This window comes from Salmo trutta, chromosome 32 (genome assembly GCF_901001165.1).
Source record: "Salmo trutta chromosome 32, fSalTru1.1, whole genome shotgun sequence".
Lineage (NCBI taxonomy): Eukaryota > Metazoa > Chordata > Actinopteri > Salmoniformes > Salmonidae > Salmo > Salmo trutta.
In genome coordinates, this window is record NC_042988.1 from 3,847,513 (window position 1) to 3,863,747 (window position 16,235).

Genomic DNA, 16,235 nt, shown 5'->3' on the forward strand with positions numbered 1-16,235 from the left:
GATGTCTTCACTATTATTCTACAATGCAGAAAATAGTAAAAATAAAGAAAACCCCTGGAATGAGTAGGTGTGTCCAAACTTTAACTGGTACTGTACATTAGAGTAAAATTACGGTTTTCATCTGGTACTTTCCTTCAGTGACCCAAGGAATTTAAAATATTCCAAATCAATTATATTTGGTTCTCTGAGCTTGACACCATTAAGCATAAAATAAGAAAAATGTGACCTCTATTCGTTTTTATATTGGCACAATATGTGCCAGAAATGTAATGATTTTTCTTTTGGGATAACCAGAAATGTGCCTATTTTTCCAAGAAGGACCATAGTAATTCTATCTGATATTATCACAGAATAAAGAGTTTATAAACAGTGGCTATTAAGGTGTCTTCACCTGCTCTTCTCTTTCTGGTGGTTTAGCTGTCGATCAAAGTTTTGTTTACAATATTTCATGGTATTGTGTCCCAAAAAATTATATATGTGAATACTGAATCTGCTATGATGAGAAGGCAACAGCCAACATACCAATAAACTTATTTCAATACATTTTATGTTCAATGTCCAGCAATGCAATACGAAATTAAATGACATAATAACATCAACAGTGTGTTTTCTTTCTTCTTTTAATATGTTAAAAAAAGATTATTCTCCACCCATTTAGAGAACCGGTTTATCCACTGTCTCTTTACAGTACAACCAGTACTAATGCATTTTGAAAAGTCCATTATACAAGTCCCTCACTTCAGTCAATCTCTTCAATGGTTGAGTCTTTGGGGGCTCGACACCAGAACTTGCACCGTGCCTGATTTCCACAGCTACCTATAGGCATCCCTCCTTGCTGGTATAGCTTAGTAATGATAGGCTGGCACACTTTCTCCAGCTCCTTCAGCTGAAGCTCGTACTCCTCTTTGTCGTCCTCCAACCAGAAAATGGCCTGGATGCACCTGTCCACCACTTTCTTCTTGTCCTCCTCGCTGATATTGCCTTTCACGTTGTCGTCCTCAACGCTGCTCTTCATATTGAAGGTGTACGACTCCAGGGAGTTCTTGGTTGCTATTTTCTCCCTCTGTGCATCGTCCTCAGCTTTGTTTTCGTCGGCATCATGCAACATCCTCTCAATGTCCTCTTTGCTGAGCCGCCCCTTGTCGTTGGTGATGGTGATCTTGTTCTCTTTGCCCTTGCTCTTGTCTACCGCTGATACGTTCAGAATGCCATTGGCGTCGATGTTAAAAGTCATGCACCTCAAGCTGAGGGATTCCTCGTGGGTCAGGGGGGATTCCAGAGAGCTTAAACCAAATATTCTAACAAACCATAATGTTATAGCTAAGGCTTTGTCTACACAATCAAAATTGCATCAGTTTTGATTTCTATGAAGCCTATAGCCCAATTGTTACAGCCATTTATGAAAATACTGAAAGTTACTTACAGTTTGTGAATGTAGAAGTCTCTTTGAAAGGTATAGGGCAGTAGCTTAAGGTCGCTCTTCTTTTTACTTACTTTCTTCTCTCTTTAGTGTTCTCATTGAGTCGATGTTTGTAACTGAATGAATTTATATCATCCCTTTTGATTTCTCGACATTTCTCAACTCTCTGACTACACTGTAGAGCTCTGCTACCCGGCCCGAGCCTGTAGAGCGCTGTACGGTCATATCTGACTAAGACCATAACACGGTGTCAGAAGTGCTTAAATATCATCAAATAAAAAACAGGAGATTATTTCACAGAAAATAATAATGTTCCTTGAGTTTTGTCGGAGTTTAGAGTGACGAAAAGTAGCTCAGCTAACTACTCCCTCGTCTCATTATGGAACAAAGCAGCCCAAGCGGAGCCGACGTTGCTATGGATACTCACAGACCCAGAGCTGCCATAAGCAGAGCGTATGCAGAGTAAGCAGCTTGCAGGGAGCGAGGGAGACAGAGACGAGCAGCTAATGGATTCACTAATGGAGTAAGTTATTTCTGATATCGGGTTTCGGGCAGGGCCGGGCCTTAAATTTGGCAGTAGTAATCGGGCCTGGGTAGGGTAAGACCTGAACGTTGCGGACATGGGTGGGGCTTGGCTTAAAATTCATGCAACTGCAGGGCTCTACTATACTGACCAATGAGAGCGCAGCTTCCTGTGCAGTGGTCTTTCGGTTACAGAAGCACGGAGACCTGTCCAGAAGTACTTGTGGAAGAATATTTGTGCCATGAACTTTGACAAATTAATAATTGACTATTATAAACTGGGGGGTTCGAGCCCTGAATGCTGATTGGCTGAAAGCCATGTTCTATCAGACTGTATACCTAATTACATTGGTAAACAGTTTATAATAGCAATAATAGCAATAACGCACCTCAGGGGTTTGTGGGAGATTGCCAATATACCATAGTTAGGGCTGTATCCAGGCACTCTGCGTTGCGTTGTAACTTAAGAACAGCCATAATACATCGTATATTGGCCATATACTGCAACCCCACGGGCCTTATTGCTTAAGTGTCCAACGTGGAATAACATCTAAAGGCAATTATTATTATTACTCATGGATCAATTCATTTCAAATCTTTGCTACTAGTCGCTTTTTGGACACCACGGTTGAATCAGATAACCCATTACACAAACTCCACAGCAGGTGGCGGTAATGAAACTTTTGTCAAGCCGCTCAGTGGACAAACGAGGAACAGAGCATGCGCACACTTCATTGTTTTGTGCTGTTCCGTAGCAAGAGAGAACATGTGGAATTCTGTTCGGATGGGACAGAACAACGCCTTTCATTCTGCGAAAATGGCTCAAATATCGTTGCTGAGAGTGCTTCTCAATGAACGATTAACAGCAGTTGCTGATGAGATATTTGGGGCTGTTGAAAAAACGGTGGCAGAGTACCAGGAAGAAATCTACCGTTCGAAGGAGGAGAACGAGAAGCTACGGAGGCTGCTTGATATCGTTCTTAAACCAGATATAAAGTTGCATAGATCGGGTTAGTAACGTTAATTGATTAAAATGTGTGTATATGAAACATTTTAGCAGGAAAAACAACTGTTAGAAAACAACTCGGCAACCACCCATCCAGTAGCCTATTCACAACCAATAGCAATCTAATTTCACCTCATTTTAAAAGTTAAACTTTGTTTCAAACTACTTTTTACGTGCATTTGCAGAAAAACAGTCGCTAAACTGGTGGCAAATGAATAAAAAAGATAAACTCAACGATTTTACTTAGTTGAGTCAGGCCCTCTATGGATTTCACACGACTGGGTAGGGGCGCAGCTATGGGAGGGCATAGACCCACCCACTGGGGAGCCAGGCCCAACCAATCGGAATGAGTTTAACCCACAAAAGGGATTTATTACAGACAGAAATACTCCTCAGCTGGATGTGGAGGTCCTGGGCGGGTGTGGTTACACGTGGTCTGCGTTTGTGAGGCCAGTTGGACGTACTGCCAAATTCTCTAAAACAACGTTTGATGCGGCTTATGGTAGACAGTATTTTTGTGCATTCAAATTGCCATAGATAAAATGCAATTGGGTTTGTTGTCCGTCGCTTATGTTTGCCCATACCATAACCGCACCACCGTTACGGGGCACTCTATTCACAACGTTGACATCAGCAAACGGCTCGTCCACACAACGCCATACACGTGTTCTGCGGTTGTGAGCCAGGTTAGACATGCTGCCAAATTCTCTAAAAAGACGTTGGTAGAGAAATGAACATTACATTCTCTGGTGGAACAGTTCTGGTTCAGTTCTGGTGGACATTCCTGCAGTCAGCATGTCTATGCACGCTCCCTCAACTTGAGACATCTGTGGCATTTGTGTTGTGTGACAAATCTGCATGTTTTCTGTCCCCAGCACAAGTTGCAGCTGTGTAATGATCATGCTGTTTAATCAGTTTCTGATATGCCACACACGTCAACTGGATGGATTATCTTGGCAAAGGAGAAAAGCTCACTAACAAGGGATGTAAACAAATTTGTGCACAACATTTGAGAGAAATTATTTTTTTGTGTATGGAACATTACTAGGATTTTTTTTTTTCAGCTCATGAAACATAGGACTAACTTGTTGCGTTTTATCATTTTTAAGTGTAAATAGATTTGTAACAGGCTAACGTGATTCTCATGACCCGTTACAGGATAGTACGGTTTGGCTAGCACAGAGAATTTTCGGCCAACCTTAACTCGGCGCTACTCTTCATTCTCGATTCGGCAAAACGTGTATCTTCTAAAACGTCTGTGTTCAGTTGCAGTTGGCTCATTGGAATTTAGAAAATGCTCCATTTATTAAAACGTTTTACGCCATGAAGTAATCCAACAATGTGTACACCGCCATTTTGTCTATTTCAAATCTTCTCTCGTTGATCGAGACAGGTGAGTGTCGTCATGCCGTGCGGCACTTTTGGGTGGACCCACCTATCTGTTAATGAGAGAAGATTTGAAATAGACAAGATGCCAGTGTACACATTATTGGGTTACTTCATGGAGCGAAACGACTTACTCATTTTAGTAACGGAGCATTTTCTAAATTCAAATGAACCGCCTGATTGATTGGCCAGGTGCCGCTTGTAAAATTTTTATAATTTTTTTATTTTACCTTTATTTAACTAGGCAAGTCAGTTAAGAACAAATTCTTATTTACAATGACGGCCCTACCCCGGCCAAACATGGACGAACCTAATAGACTTGAGCTCCCTCGTCTCCACTGCTACAGCCACCTTTCAACTACGCTACTGTAGTTACTAGGCTACTGTATTGTGGTCGCAGTATTGACAACAGAAATGCTACGCTGATTTTAATAAATCAATAACTAGTAATTAAAAGACAGCCTACTTTTGGCTGCCTGTCATGTTCCAGTAGGCCTAAATGAGGTCATGATGCATTTTTCTACGGTGATTATTATGCACCGAAGTAGGTAAGGTTGTCCACTAATGTAGCTCCCGGGCTGCTAGCATGCATTGCATGATCAGCACTGCAAATGTGAACCGCAAGCCATTGAGCATATGGATGTTGCATATGGATGCTCAAAATAGATTTATTTGTATTTCTAGAATCAGATGCCTATATGAATGAATAGGCAGGTCCATCTTAATTCTGGTGTTAGGCAGTGGGCTATAGATTTCATGACAAATATTTATACATGTTCTGGTTAGTATGCTGCAGTTGTTTGACTGGTTCCTCGAGTAACGTCAAAGTCCATTTTTTCAGAACGCCAAACATCCCGAGCGTTCAAAACTACTTTGTAAACCGTTGGTTTAAAATTCCTCTTGATTCATTTTTAGGGATATAATTTTCATCAATAAACAAAACAATGCTGTGGTGCCTGGTGAAGGGTTTCGTTCTCCATGACCACTTGTTTCATATACACCCTTTAAGTAAATAACCAAGTACATGTATAGCTTCACAGGTGTGTGTGGGGGGGGTGTCACAATTATGTTGTCTTGGCTTATTATTGTTGTCAGCTGAATTCACTTAGTCATCCGTTTCATCCTTCCTCCAGACCTACAGCAGCTCACTGTCTCTGAAAAGGTTCCCCCTGAGCAGCAGCACTGTGAACAGGAGTTGAGCCCCAGTCTGAGGCAGGAGGACCCAGAGCCCACACAGATTAATGAGCAGGAGCTCAGGACCAGTCATGGGAGAGAACAGCTTCATGCTCTGGAGTCAAAAGACCCTAATGTTATATTCACAATTGCTTGTGTCAAAAGCTTGTGCCAGAATCAGGTCTCAACCGAGCCTTCACATATTTACCAAACCCAAAGTGTGGAATATGAACGGGGAGCCTCTCTACCAAGCACTTCAACGGAACAGATCAAAACAGAACCTGATGGAGAGGGCTACATGTCATTAGAACCAACCAGTGAACCTCAGCCCCTCTCTGCATTTAATCACTATTCTGCTGTTCAGCGTGAAAACAGAGTAAACCTCAGTGTAGATCGTGTGGCGTGTGGAGAGCTTCCATCAGGGTCAAAGCCACCGGAATCAAAGAGCGCACTGGTCAGTCAAATTGGTACTGCTGGTCTTCATTGTGGCACGTTATGTGGGGATTCCTTTCACACCACGTTTTCTGTTATGATCAGAGTGCATGCTAGTGGGAGAGAACCTGTGTGTGTGTGCGTGTGTGTGTGTGTGTGTGTGTGTGTGTGTGTGTGTGCGTAGAATACTTTAAGTAAAAAAAAAAACGTTTTTAATAGATCTTGAAACTAACGTTGACACACATTTGATTAAATGGAAATGTCTTCTTATTTTTTTTTCACATATGTCTCTTGCAAATATAATCTGAACCTGCACATGGAGACTCATGATGAGAAATCTTTCCAGTGCCAGGTCTGTGATGATTACTGTAAGGTAAAGGGTACTCTCATAAAACATCAGAAGACTCACATAAGGGAAAATGGAGCATTGAAATGGCAGCAGGTCTGTTAAATGAAAGGGAATCCCATGAAAGTAACTTGAGTATTTAGTGCCATCAGTGAGAAGGTATATGAATAGATTAAAGTAGAATTCTAGGTATTCTGATTCTGCGTCTGCCCTGCAGGATCGAGGCCCCGCTGCTGCCACAGGCCAGGCCACAGCAAGCCAGTCCCTGGACCCCACTCTTTCCTCACCACCTTTCCACCGCCCAGCTGTGCCCCGGTCCATTGCATGGCGCCAAAAGAGGAAGGGGGAGGAATATGCTCACGCCCAGCAGCAGGGCACTCTTTACCCAAAACGCTCAAATGTATACCGCTCGAAGGTACATCCTGACATTTCCATTCCTCATCTGACGCCAGAATATGACGAACTGCTCACCAACCGCAGCGGGGGCCGTCCGGACCGCTATGCTGTTTTGCTATTCCGTGCATGCGTAAGCGAAGAGAGATACCGCGAGTGGGAACAGAATACCAACTGGGATGGATCACGAGGAAAATTTGGCTTGCCAGTGAACCTCCGGATGTTCATCAGGACCACTGTGTCTCAAAAGTTTCCTTCCATGAGTGATGTAACCCGAAAAAACATAAAAGACAGAGTAAATGAGTACTTGAGGTCACCGAGGAAGTCTGGACATGGACTGCTCTCGCTTATCTAAGGAATTAGGCATATTGCAGACCGATCTCATAATCACTTCCTTTCCTAGCTGAGATGATTACAAACAGCTGCCTACAGTAACTCTCATTGTCCTGTTGTCACACTGTACAGTATCTTAATACAAATCTGCATTTTGAAAAAAATAAAATAAATGGATTTAAATATTTTATTAATAAAAACACAAAGATGTTGATGAAAAAGTACTATAGAGTATATTTTTATTAGAATACTGGGCTTACAGTAGTGATGGAGGCTGGTCACAGTTCACGCCAATAGCTAGCCAAAACTCTCTCACTTCATAGCAAAACATGTGACTAACTTTGTTTTCCCAGAAGGAATTTAATTTGTGCTGTCAGATACATCAAGCACACTTTAATTTAAAACACACAACAGTGCATTATTACATTAAAAAACAGGGCATGTGTACATTAGCAAATAAAACACAGTGCATGCAGGTGTAGCCTATTAATTATTGTATCCATAAATCGCTAAATAGGCAGCCAGGGTGACTAGGAGGACAGTGCAGCACTCACTCAGTAGCCTTATGGAGGCAGGTATAAAGCTAGAAGCCACTTCCACTATCCTGGGCCCCAATGGTAGGAAGGCATACTGGTTAGAAATGATGTCCTTGCCCTTTTTGTGTGCCTATTCTTGTCTTTGAGGCTGCATAGCCAGTTACCTACTATCTTGAAACTCACTGACAACTTCTTTAATTTACTTTTCCAGCCCGTTATAGTTTGTGACCCTGTGTTACCCAGCACAGTGAGGGGCAAGAAGCAGTGGACTGGGCCAGGCAGGACTGGTTCTGAGCCAGGCAGGTGGTTGGTCCTGGCAGCAGGAAAGAAAAAAGACATGAAGATAGATCCAATGTAGTGTATAGTGCAACAACATAAGGTGCCTAAGGAAAGTATTCAGAGCGCTTGACTTTTTCCACGTTTTTTTATTTTACAGCCTTATTCTAAAATGGTTTAATTGGGAAAAAATACTCATCAATCTACACACATTACCCCATAATGACAAAGCGAAAACAGGTTTTTAGAAATTTTAGCAAATTGATAAAAAAATGTTTTAAATACCTTATGTACATAAGCATTGAGACATACAACATGTACAGTGAGGGAAAAAAGTATTTGATCCCCTGCTGACTTTGTACGTTTGTCCACTGACAAAGAAATGATCAGTCTATAATTTTAATGGTAGGTTTATTTGAACAGTGAGAGACAGAATAACAACAAAAAAATCAATAACGCATGTCAAAAATGTTATAAATTGATTTGCATTTTAATGAAAAAGGTATTTGACCCCCTCTCAATCAGAAAGATTTCTGGCTCCCAGGTGTCTTTTATACAGGTAACGAGCTGAGATTAGGAGCACACTCTTAAAGGGAGTGCTCCTAATCTCAGCTTGTTACCTGTATAAAAGACACCTGTCCACAGAAGCAATCAATCAGATTCCAAACTCTCCACCATGGCCAAGACCAAAGAGCTCTCCAAGGATGTCAGGGACAAGATTGTAGACCTACACAAGGCTCAAGACCATCGCCAAGCAGCTTGGTGAGAAGGTGACAACAGTTGTTGCGATTATTCGCAAATGGAAGAAACACAAAAGAACGGTCAATCTCCCTCGGCCTGGGGCTCCATACAAGATCTCACCTCGTGGAGTTGCAATGATCGTGAGGGAATCAGCCCAGAACTACACGGGAGGATCTTGTCAATGATCTCAAGGCAGCTGGGACCATAGTCACCAAGAAAACAATTGGTAACACACTACGCCGTGAAGGACTGAAATCCTGCAGCGCCCGCAAGGTCCCCCTGCTCAAGAATACATATACATGTCCGTCTGAAGTTTGCCAATGAACATCTGAATGATTCAGAGGACAACTGGGTGAAAGTGTTGTGGTCAGATGAGACCAAAATGGAGCTCTTTGGCATCAACTCAACTCGCCGTGTTTGGAGGAGGAGGAATGCTGCCTATGACCCCAAGAACACCATCCCCACAGTTAAACATGGAGGTAGAAACATTATGCTTTGGGGGTGTTTTTCTGCTAAGGGGACAGGACAACTTCACCGCATCAAAGGGACAATGGACGGGGCCATGTACCGTCAAATCTTGGGTGAGAACCTCCTTCCCTCAGCCAGGGCATTGAAAATGGGTCGTGGATGGGTATTCCAGCATGACAACGACCCAAAACACACGGCCAAGGCAACAAAGGAGTGGCTCAAGAAGAAGCACATTAAGGTCCTGGAGTGGCCTAGCTAGTCTCCAGACCTTAATCCCATAGCAAATCTGTGGAGGGAGCTGAAGGTTCGAGTTGCCAAACGTCAGCCTCGAAACCTTAATGACTTGGAGAAGATCTGCAAAGAGGAGTGGGACAAAATCCCTCCTGAGATGTGTGCAAACCTGATGGCCAACTACAAGAAACGTCTGACCTCTACAACTACAAGCGTTTTTCTGGATTTTTTTGTTGTTATTCTGTCTCTCACTGTTCAAATAAACCTACCATTAAAATTATAGACTGATCATTTCTTTGTAAGTGGGCAAACGTACAAAATCAGCAGGGAATCAAATACTTTTTTCCCTCACTGTATTTTCCATAAATATTCCAATTATTAAACTAGTTTAAGGCAGATAAAGCAAATATGTGTTTTTATCAAGAGCAAACACTTTGCATATGTTGTAATCAATACTCTACGTGCTTGACATACGTCCATTTTGTTTTAAGCCGACTTCACTATTTCACCCGGCTCACGCCCAGGAGGAAGCCGGGTTTCGAAACGAATGTAATCACTTTTCACCCGGTGAAATCTCCCACCCGGATGCCTGGGCCAGCCTGATCAAATCCCCTCATTGGGACTTAAAATCAAGGCCATACTGCTGTTTATATAGGCCGTAGATCTTAATGCAATCAAAATAAACAAATCCCAGTGACCATATTATTTTTGGAAGCCCAATTGATTCTGAATTTGGGCATTTAAAATGTATTGTTTTGGGCATTTAAAATGTATTGTTATGCTTAGACCTCTTGATGTAAGGACTAAGGCAGGGGTGTCAAACAAAATTCCTGGAGAGGCAAGTGTCTGGGTTTATTATTTTGGAACTCCTCTCACCTGGTTTTCTAGGTCTTTAATTGAAAATGAATTCAAAGGAAATAACCCAATAGACACGTGGCTCTCCAGGAATTGAGTTTGACACCCCTGGACAAAGGTGTAGGACTGATTGTCATAGGGAGTCCCAGCCTGGCTACCCATCAAATTTGCTTTTGTAGGATATTATACAGTTAAACTGAAGATAGAATTATGGTAGTCCGATTATGTACATACAGAATAAATTAGGATTGATTTCACCAGAATGTCATCTTGAGGAACATCACATCAAAGACAAATAACAGCTTATCCAAGTTTGCCAGCCTGGGGTGCGCACCACCCAAGATGATGGCTTTAGGTCCGGTGGGTCCTGTCTGGTGTGTCCTGTCCATGACCTATGAATGTAGACACAGAGAATGTGGTTGCAGAGCATAAATACAGTCATTACAGAACACCATTACATGCACCGTCCTGATGCCTGTTAATAATTTGAACAAAAATGTTACTTTCTGTCATTCACACTGAAAATAAATACTTGATACAAATAGGCTATCCAATATCATAGCTTAGGCTAAATTGTATTGCATAATGTGGAGGTGAGACAAGTATTTTAAGATAGTCCTAAAACTACTTTCTTTATTCTCTGTTGTGGGCAGCCCTGGCATGGTCTGCCAGTAGTTTCCCCACCTGGATCTTGACTGGTGCTTTTGCCTCCCTCTCCCTTCACTACCTTGGTGAGGTCAAGGCATTTATTTTTCTGAGGTGGCAGAGACAGGCAGTTGACACCTCAGGTGGTTGACCTCTTCTTCCAGTGGGATAGTCTCCAATTGGCATTGATATATAGTTTGTCCAATGTGCAGACTTTAAATTGGCAATCAGCAGTTGCTACATACATTTTTTGGACTTATATGTATCCATTGATTCTTGAAGAATATAACGTGTAAACGCCTCATGAGCTTAGTTCAACTGTCGCACCCCACCAGAACCCAAAATATGATCTTGTTTTACTCCAATGTAAGCAAACGGTATATAGTCTCAAAACATGGTTAAAACTATAATTTTGATATCATGAATGACAGTGAAGGAAGCGGAGGACCATCTTCAGTGAATTTCATTACAAAAATGCTTTAAACATTTAAAAGGTTATCCTTTTTAGATAAAACTATACTAAATCACTTCACCAAATAATTTATTAAAACACTATTTTGCAATGAAGGTCTACAGTAGCCTCAACAGCACTCTAGGATAGCACCATGGTGTAGCCGGAGGACAGCTAGCTTAAAATTACTATAATTGTTTTTAATTACTCAAGCCTTGGCTAGCTAGCTAGTCTTAGGTCTCTGCGTCGATCAGAAGCAAGGATGGTTCTGTGCTATGTACCGGATGGTAAACACTACGATAAGCACACATGCATTTGATCGTTTTCCGATCTCTGTATGCGAGAGCAGTGCTTAATTTGTAAATTGGGCGGTCCCGGGGGCTCCGAGATACACATTGAGAAAAAAAGTGTCTAACACAACATAGCAGCGCAGCAGACGGAGTAAACAGGCAAGTCATATGATGGTGAAACGGACAGCACTCTCCAAGGTGCTGATTAATTCAAAGCTTTTTAGATGTCACTGCTTTATGCAGACATACTTGAGAAAAGATCATATTTGTTCTATCTTTTCAGGGGGGGGGGAATTAAAATTGTAATCAACTCTGCAATGCTTGTTTAAAAAATAGAGATACCTTGAAAAATATATAATTTTCAATTAATCGAAAATGAGACATGGCAATCTGCACAAAGGCAAATGGGACCTTTTTTTATAATGGATGAGCTTTTCTTAGTAATCTACTTGAGAACCATTTAGGGTTCAAGTAAAACTTTTGAATAAGTGAAGCTTTTAGAGAGAGGTTTAGTGCCTTTATATTTAATAATCTCAACCTACCCAATTGATATTCATTATATAGATAGGCACACTTTATCTTGTGTGGTTTAGGGTCCTAGATAAAGCCAAATATGTTTTGCTCATATGATTTGAAAACGAATCATCAGGAGTAGGCAGCGCCATAAGTAAGTGAGTAAACTGAGATACGACTAAGGAGTTAATCAGGGCAATTTTTCCATAGACAGGTATTTACCTCCATGGTTGCAGGATCTTGTCTATTTTTTACAAGTTGTCTTTTGAAATTCATTGTGGAGAGCTCATTTATGTATTTTGTGATATGAATTCCAAGCATGTCTACTTCACCGTCAGTGTCACGGGCAGTAAATAACAGGAGGGATGAGTCAGGCGCAGGAGACTGAGGTCCGTTGAACAAAAACGTATTTAATACTGCCAAGGGGCAAAAATCCAAAATCCAAGGCAGGGTGCACAAAAGATAAACTAAGAGAACGACTCTACTCTCAAAGTTAAACGGGGCGCAGCCCGGCAACCCTAATGCCTATCCAACACGTAGCACAAACAACTACGTACATAAATTCTGACCCCTATCACATGTAACATAAAACAATCCTGCACGAATCCTAACTAAACACAGACAAACTAAATACCCCCCCACTAATGACAAACACGAAACAGGTGCAACCTAAAACAGACATAACTAACAGACACTGAAACATAGATCGGTGGCAGCTAGTAGGCCGGCGACGACGACCGCCGAGCACCGCCCAACCGGGGAGAGGCGCCACCTTCTGTGGACGTTGTGACAGTCAGCCCATGTTATAGGTAAACTGCAGGGTAGTGTAGAAGTTGTATTTTTTAAAGATCCAATACGTAATATTGTACACTCATAATTAGGTTTTAGTCCAGAGAGTCCAGAAAAGTTATCTAGATCTTCAATGAGATATTGCAGGGATCTAGCTTGCGGACTTCATATAAAACTTGAGTCATCGGCATACATGGACACCTTTGTTTTTAAGCCTTGGATTTCTAATCCTCTAATGTTGATATTTCATCTGATTTTAATAACTAGCATTTCGATGGCTATAACAAATAGATATGGTGACAGTGGACACCCTTGTTTAACTCCGCTTGACAATTCAAAACTCTCTGAGAAGCAGCCGTTATTTACTATTTTACACCTGGGGTTGTTATACATTACTTTTACTCATTTTATAAGAGAATCACCAACATTGAAAACATCCAGGCATTTATAAATAAAATCCAGTTTTGAAAGGCCTTTTCAAAATGCGCTATAAATGCTTCTTAGATGTTTCATGATATTCTATTATTTCTAGTAGTTTTTGTATATTATCTCCAATATATCATCCATGTAAAAAACCTGTCTGATCAGGATTAACAATACCTGGTAAAACCTTGCTGTGCATTTTGCTTGTATTTTTGCATCACACATTGAAGTGTGAAGCCTGAAGTTTTCAAGATAGAATGGATCTTTAAATTTACCATCTGGGTCTTGTTTTAATAATAGTGGAATCAGACTTTCTCGCTAAGTACCTAACAGACTACCATTTCTATAGGAGTAGTTAAAACCAGCTAACAATGGAGCTTTGAATATATCAAAAAAAGGCTTGATATACCTCTACCGGTATGCCATCAAGCCCTGGGGTTTTCCAGACTGAAAGGATTTAATAGCCTCAAAAAGTTAGTCCTCTGTAATTTGGCCTTCGCACTTTCTGTACATGAATTTTCCTTTTTTTTATTATGTGGAAATAATTCCTTACAGTAAGGATGAGACAGAAAAGAGAACATCTGCTTAAAATATTTAGCTTCCTCTTAAAATATAATTTGGAGAATCATAGATGACTCTCAGTAACGAGTTTCTGCAAAATATTTTAGTTAGCGTTCCTGGTGCGTTTCTCTCCATATTCCATCAAGTTTGCTTTATTTTTGTAATAGATTAAATTAGATCATTCTTGACTACGTTCCTCCAATTCTTTTTGATTTTCCTCTAACTTATTTTGTATCTCTGTAGTATCGTTTTTATTGCTATCTACACAACAGTTCAAAAGTTTGGGGTCACTTAGAAATGTCCTTGCTTTTGAAAGAAAGGCAACTTTTTTGTCCATTAAATGATAAACTTGGATTAGCTAACACAACGTGCCATTGGATCACAGGAGTGATGGTTGCTGATAATGGGCCTCTGTACGCCTATGTAGATATTCCATAAAACATTTGCCGTTTCCAGCTACAATAGTCATTTACAACATTAACAATGTCTACACTGTATTTCTGATCAATTTGATGTTATTTTATTGGACAACAAATTTTCTTTCAAAATAATTTTCTTTAAAAAACAAGGACATTTCTGTGATGCCAAACTTTTGAATGGTAGTGTACCTGTACTATTAGTTCAGTATTTCCCTTGTTAGTCTTGTCTCTTTAGCCAGAAACAGTTTTTTTATTATTGATGAATATTGAATTGAATGACCTCTAAAGGAGCATTTAAAAATATCTCAAAAAATAAGGCGATTTGCTTAACTTACAGTTGAAGTCGGAAGTTTACATACACTTAGGTTGGAGTCATTAAAACTTATTTTTCAACCACTCCACAAATTTCTTGTTAACAAACTATAGTTTTGGCAAGTCAGTTAGGACATCTACTTTGTGCATGACAAGTCATTTTCCAACAATTGTTTACAATTTTACTTATAATTCACTGTATCACAATTCCAGTGGGTCAGAAGTTTACATACACTAAGTTGACTGTCCCTTTAAACAGCTTGGAAAATTCCAGAAAATTATGTCATGGCTTTAGAAGCTTCTGATAGGCTAATTGACATCATTTGAGACAATTGGAGGTGTACCTGTGGATGTATTTCAAGGCCTACCTTCAAACTCAGTGCCTCTTTGCTTGACATCATGGGAAAATCAAAAGAAATCAGCCAAGACCTCAGAAAAAGAATTGTAGACCTCCAAAAGTCTGGTTCATCTTTGGTAGCAATTGCCAAATGCCTGAAGGTACCACGTTCATCTGTACAAACAATAGTACGCAAGTATAAACACCATGGGACAACGCAGCCGTCATACCGGTCAGGAAGGTGACACGTTCTGTCTCCTTAGAGATGAACGTACTTTGGTGTGAAAAGTGCAAATCAATCCCAGAACAACAGCAAAGGACCTTGTGAAGATGCTGGAGGAAACAGGTACAAAAGTATCTCTATCCACAGTAAAACAAGTCCTATATCGACATAACCTGAAAGGCCGCTCAGCAAGCAAGAAGCCACTGCTCCAAAACCACCATAAAAAAGCCAGACTACGGTTTACAACTGCACATGGGGACAAAGATCGTACTTTTTGGAGAAATGTCCTCTGGTCTGATGAAACAAAAATAGAACTGATTGGCCAAAATGACCATCGTTTTGTTTGGAGGAAAAGTGGGAGGCGCACAAGCCAAAGAACACCATTCCAACCGTGAACCGTGAAGCACGGGGGTGGCAGCATCATGTTGTGGGGGTGCTTTGCTGCAGGAGGGACTGGTGCACTTCACAAAATAGATGGCATCATGAGGTAGGAAAATTATGTGGATATATTGAAGCAACATCTCAAGACATCAGTCAGGAAGTTAAAGCTTGGTCGCAAATGGGTCTTCCAAATGGACAATGTCCCCAAGCATACTTCCAAAGTTGTGGCAAAATGGTGATTGAAAGTTTTCAAGAAAAATGCCCACCCTAATTTGTCTGGCTACCCAAACTCCTTGCTCTGGCCAAGCGCAACACCATGACCACGGACGTTAGTTTCTTCTCTGCAATGATTGTAGATCTGAGTACCTCCCAGACGATTTCCAGAATGCGAACACATTCTAACCGTTCTGATTGGTCCCAGAAACCTATGGGTCAGGCAAGAGCCAGAACACACGTGGGTAAAGCAGCGTTTTGAAAATGTGTCGTTGGCTTTGATACGCTGATTGGTTAGAGATGATCCAATCGCTGATTACTTTGTTTTGTACAACACCCCCCACTTTAACTTCACCACAAACAACTTCAACGATGGAGGTCTCAGACTGAAGTACGTAGCGAACACAGAACAGAGGAAGAATTCAGTTTGAGTCGTCAGGCAACCTCTTAATTTCACTGCAAATTGGCTGTTTTTTTCATATTTATTATTGTAAACATTTACATGAGTGTTTCATTAGTTAGCTAAGTTACCGACTAAGCTAATTCTTATATTTTGTTGC

General features: G+C 40.9%; 1 protein-coding gene and 1 pseudogene across 1 annotated transcript; one reads left to right on the forward strand and one right to left on the reverse strand.

The window, feature by feature from the left end:
* Nucleotides 1-530: 530 nt before the first annotated feature.
* LOC115170656 (heat shock 70 kDa protein-like) overlaps nucleotides 531-16,235 on the reverse strand; it is a 29,281-nt pseudogene continuing 13,576 nt past the window's right edge.
* LOC115170808 (uncharacterized) lies at nucleotides 2,652-7,233 on the forward strand. The gene is made up of 3 exons (XM_029727113.1): nucleotides 2,652-2,952; nucleotides 5,468-5,961; nucleotides 6,503-7,233. Exons 1-3 carry the CDS (start codon nucleotides 2,709-2,711, stop codon nucleotides 7,031-7,033), a joined length of 1,269 nt encoding a protein of 422 aa, XP_029582973.1. The 5' UTR covers nucleotides 2,652-2,708; the 3' UTR covers nucleotides 7,034-7,233.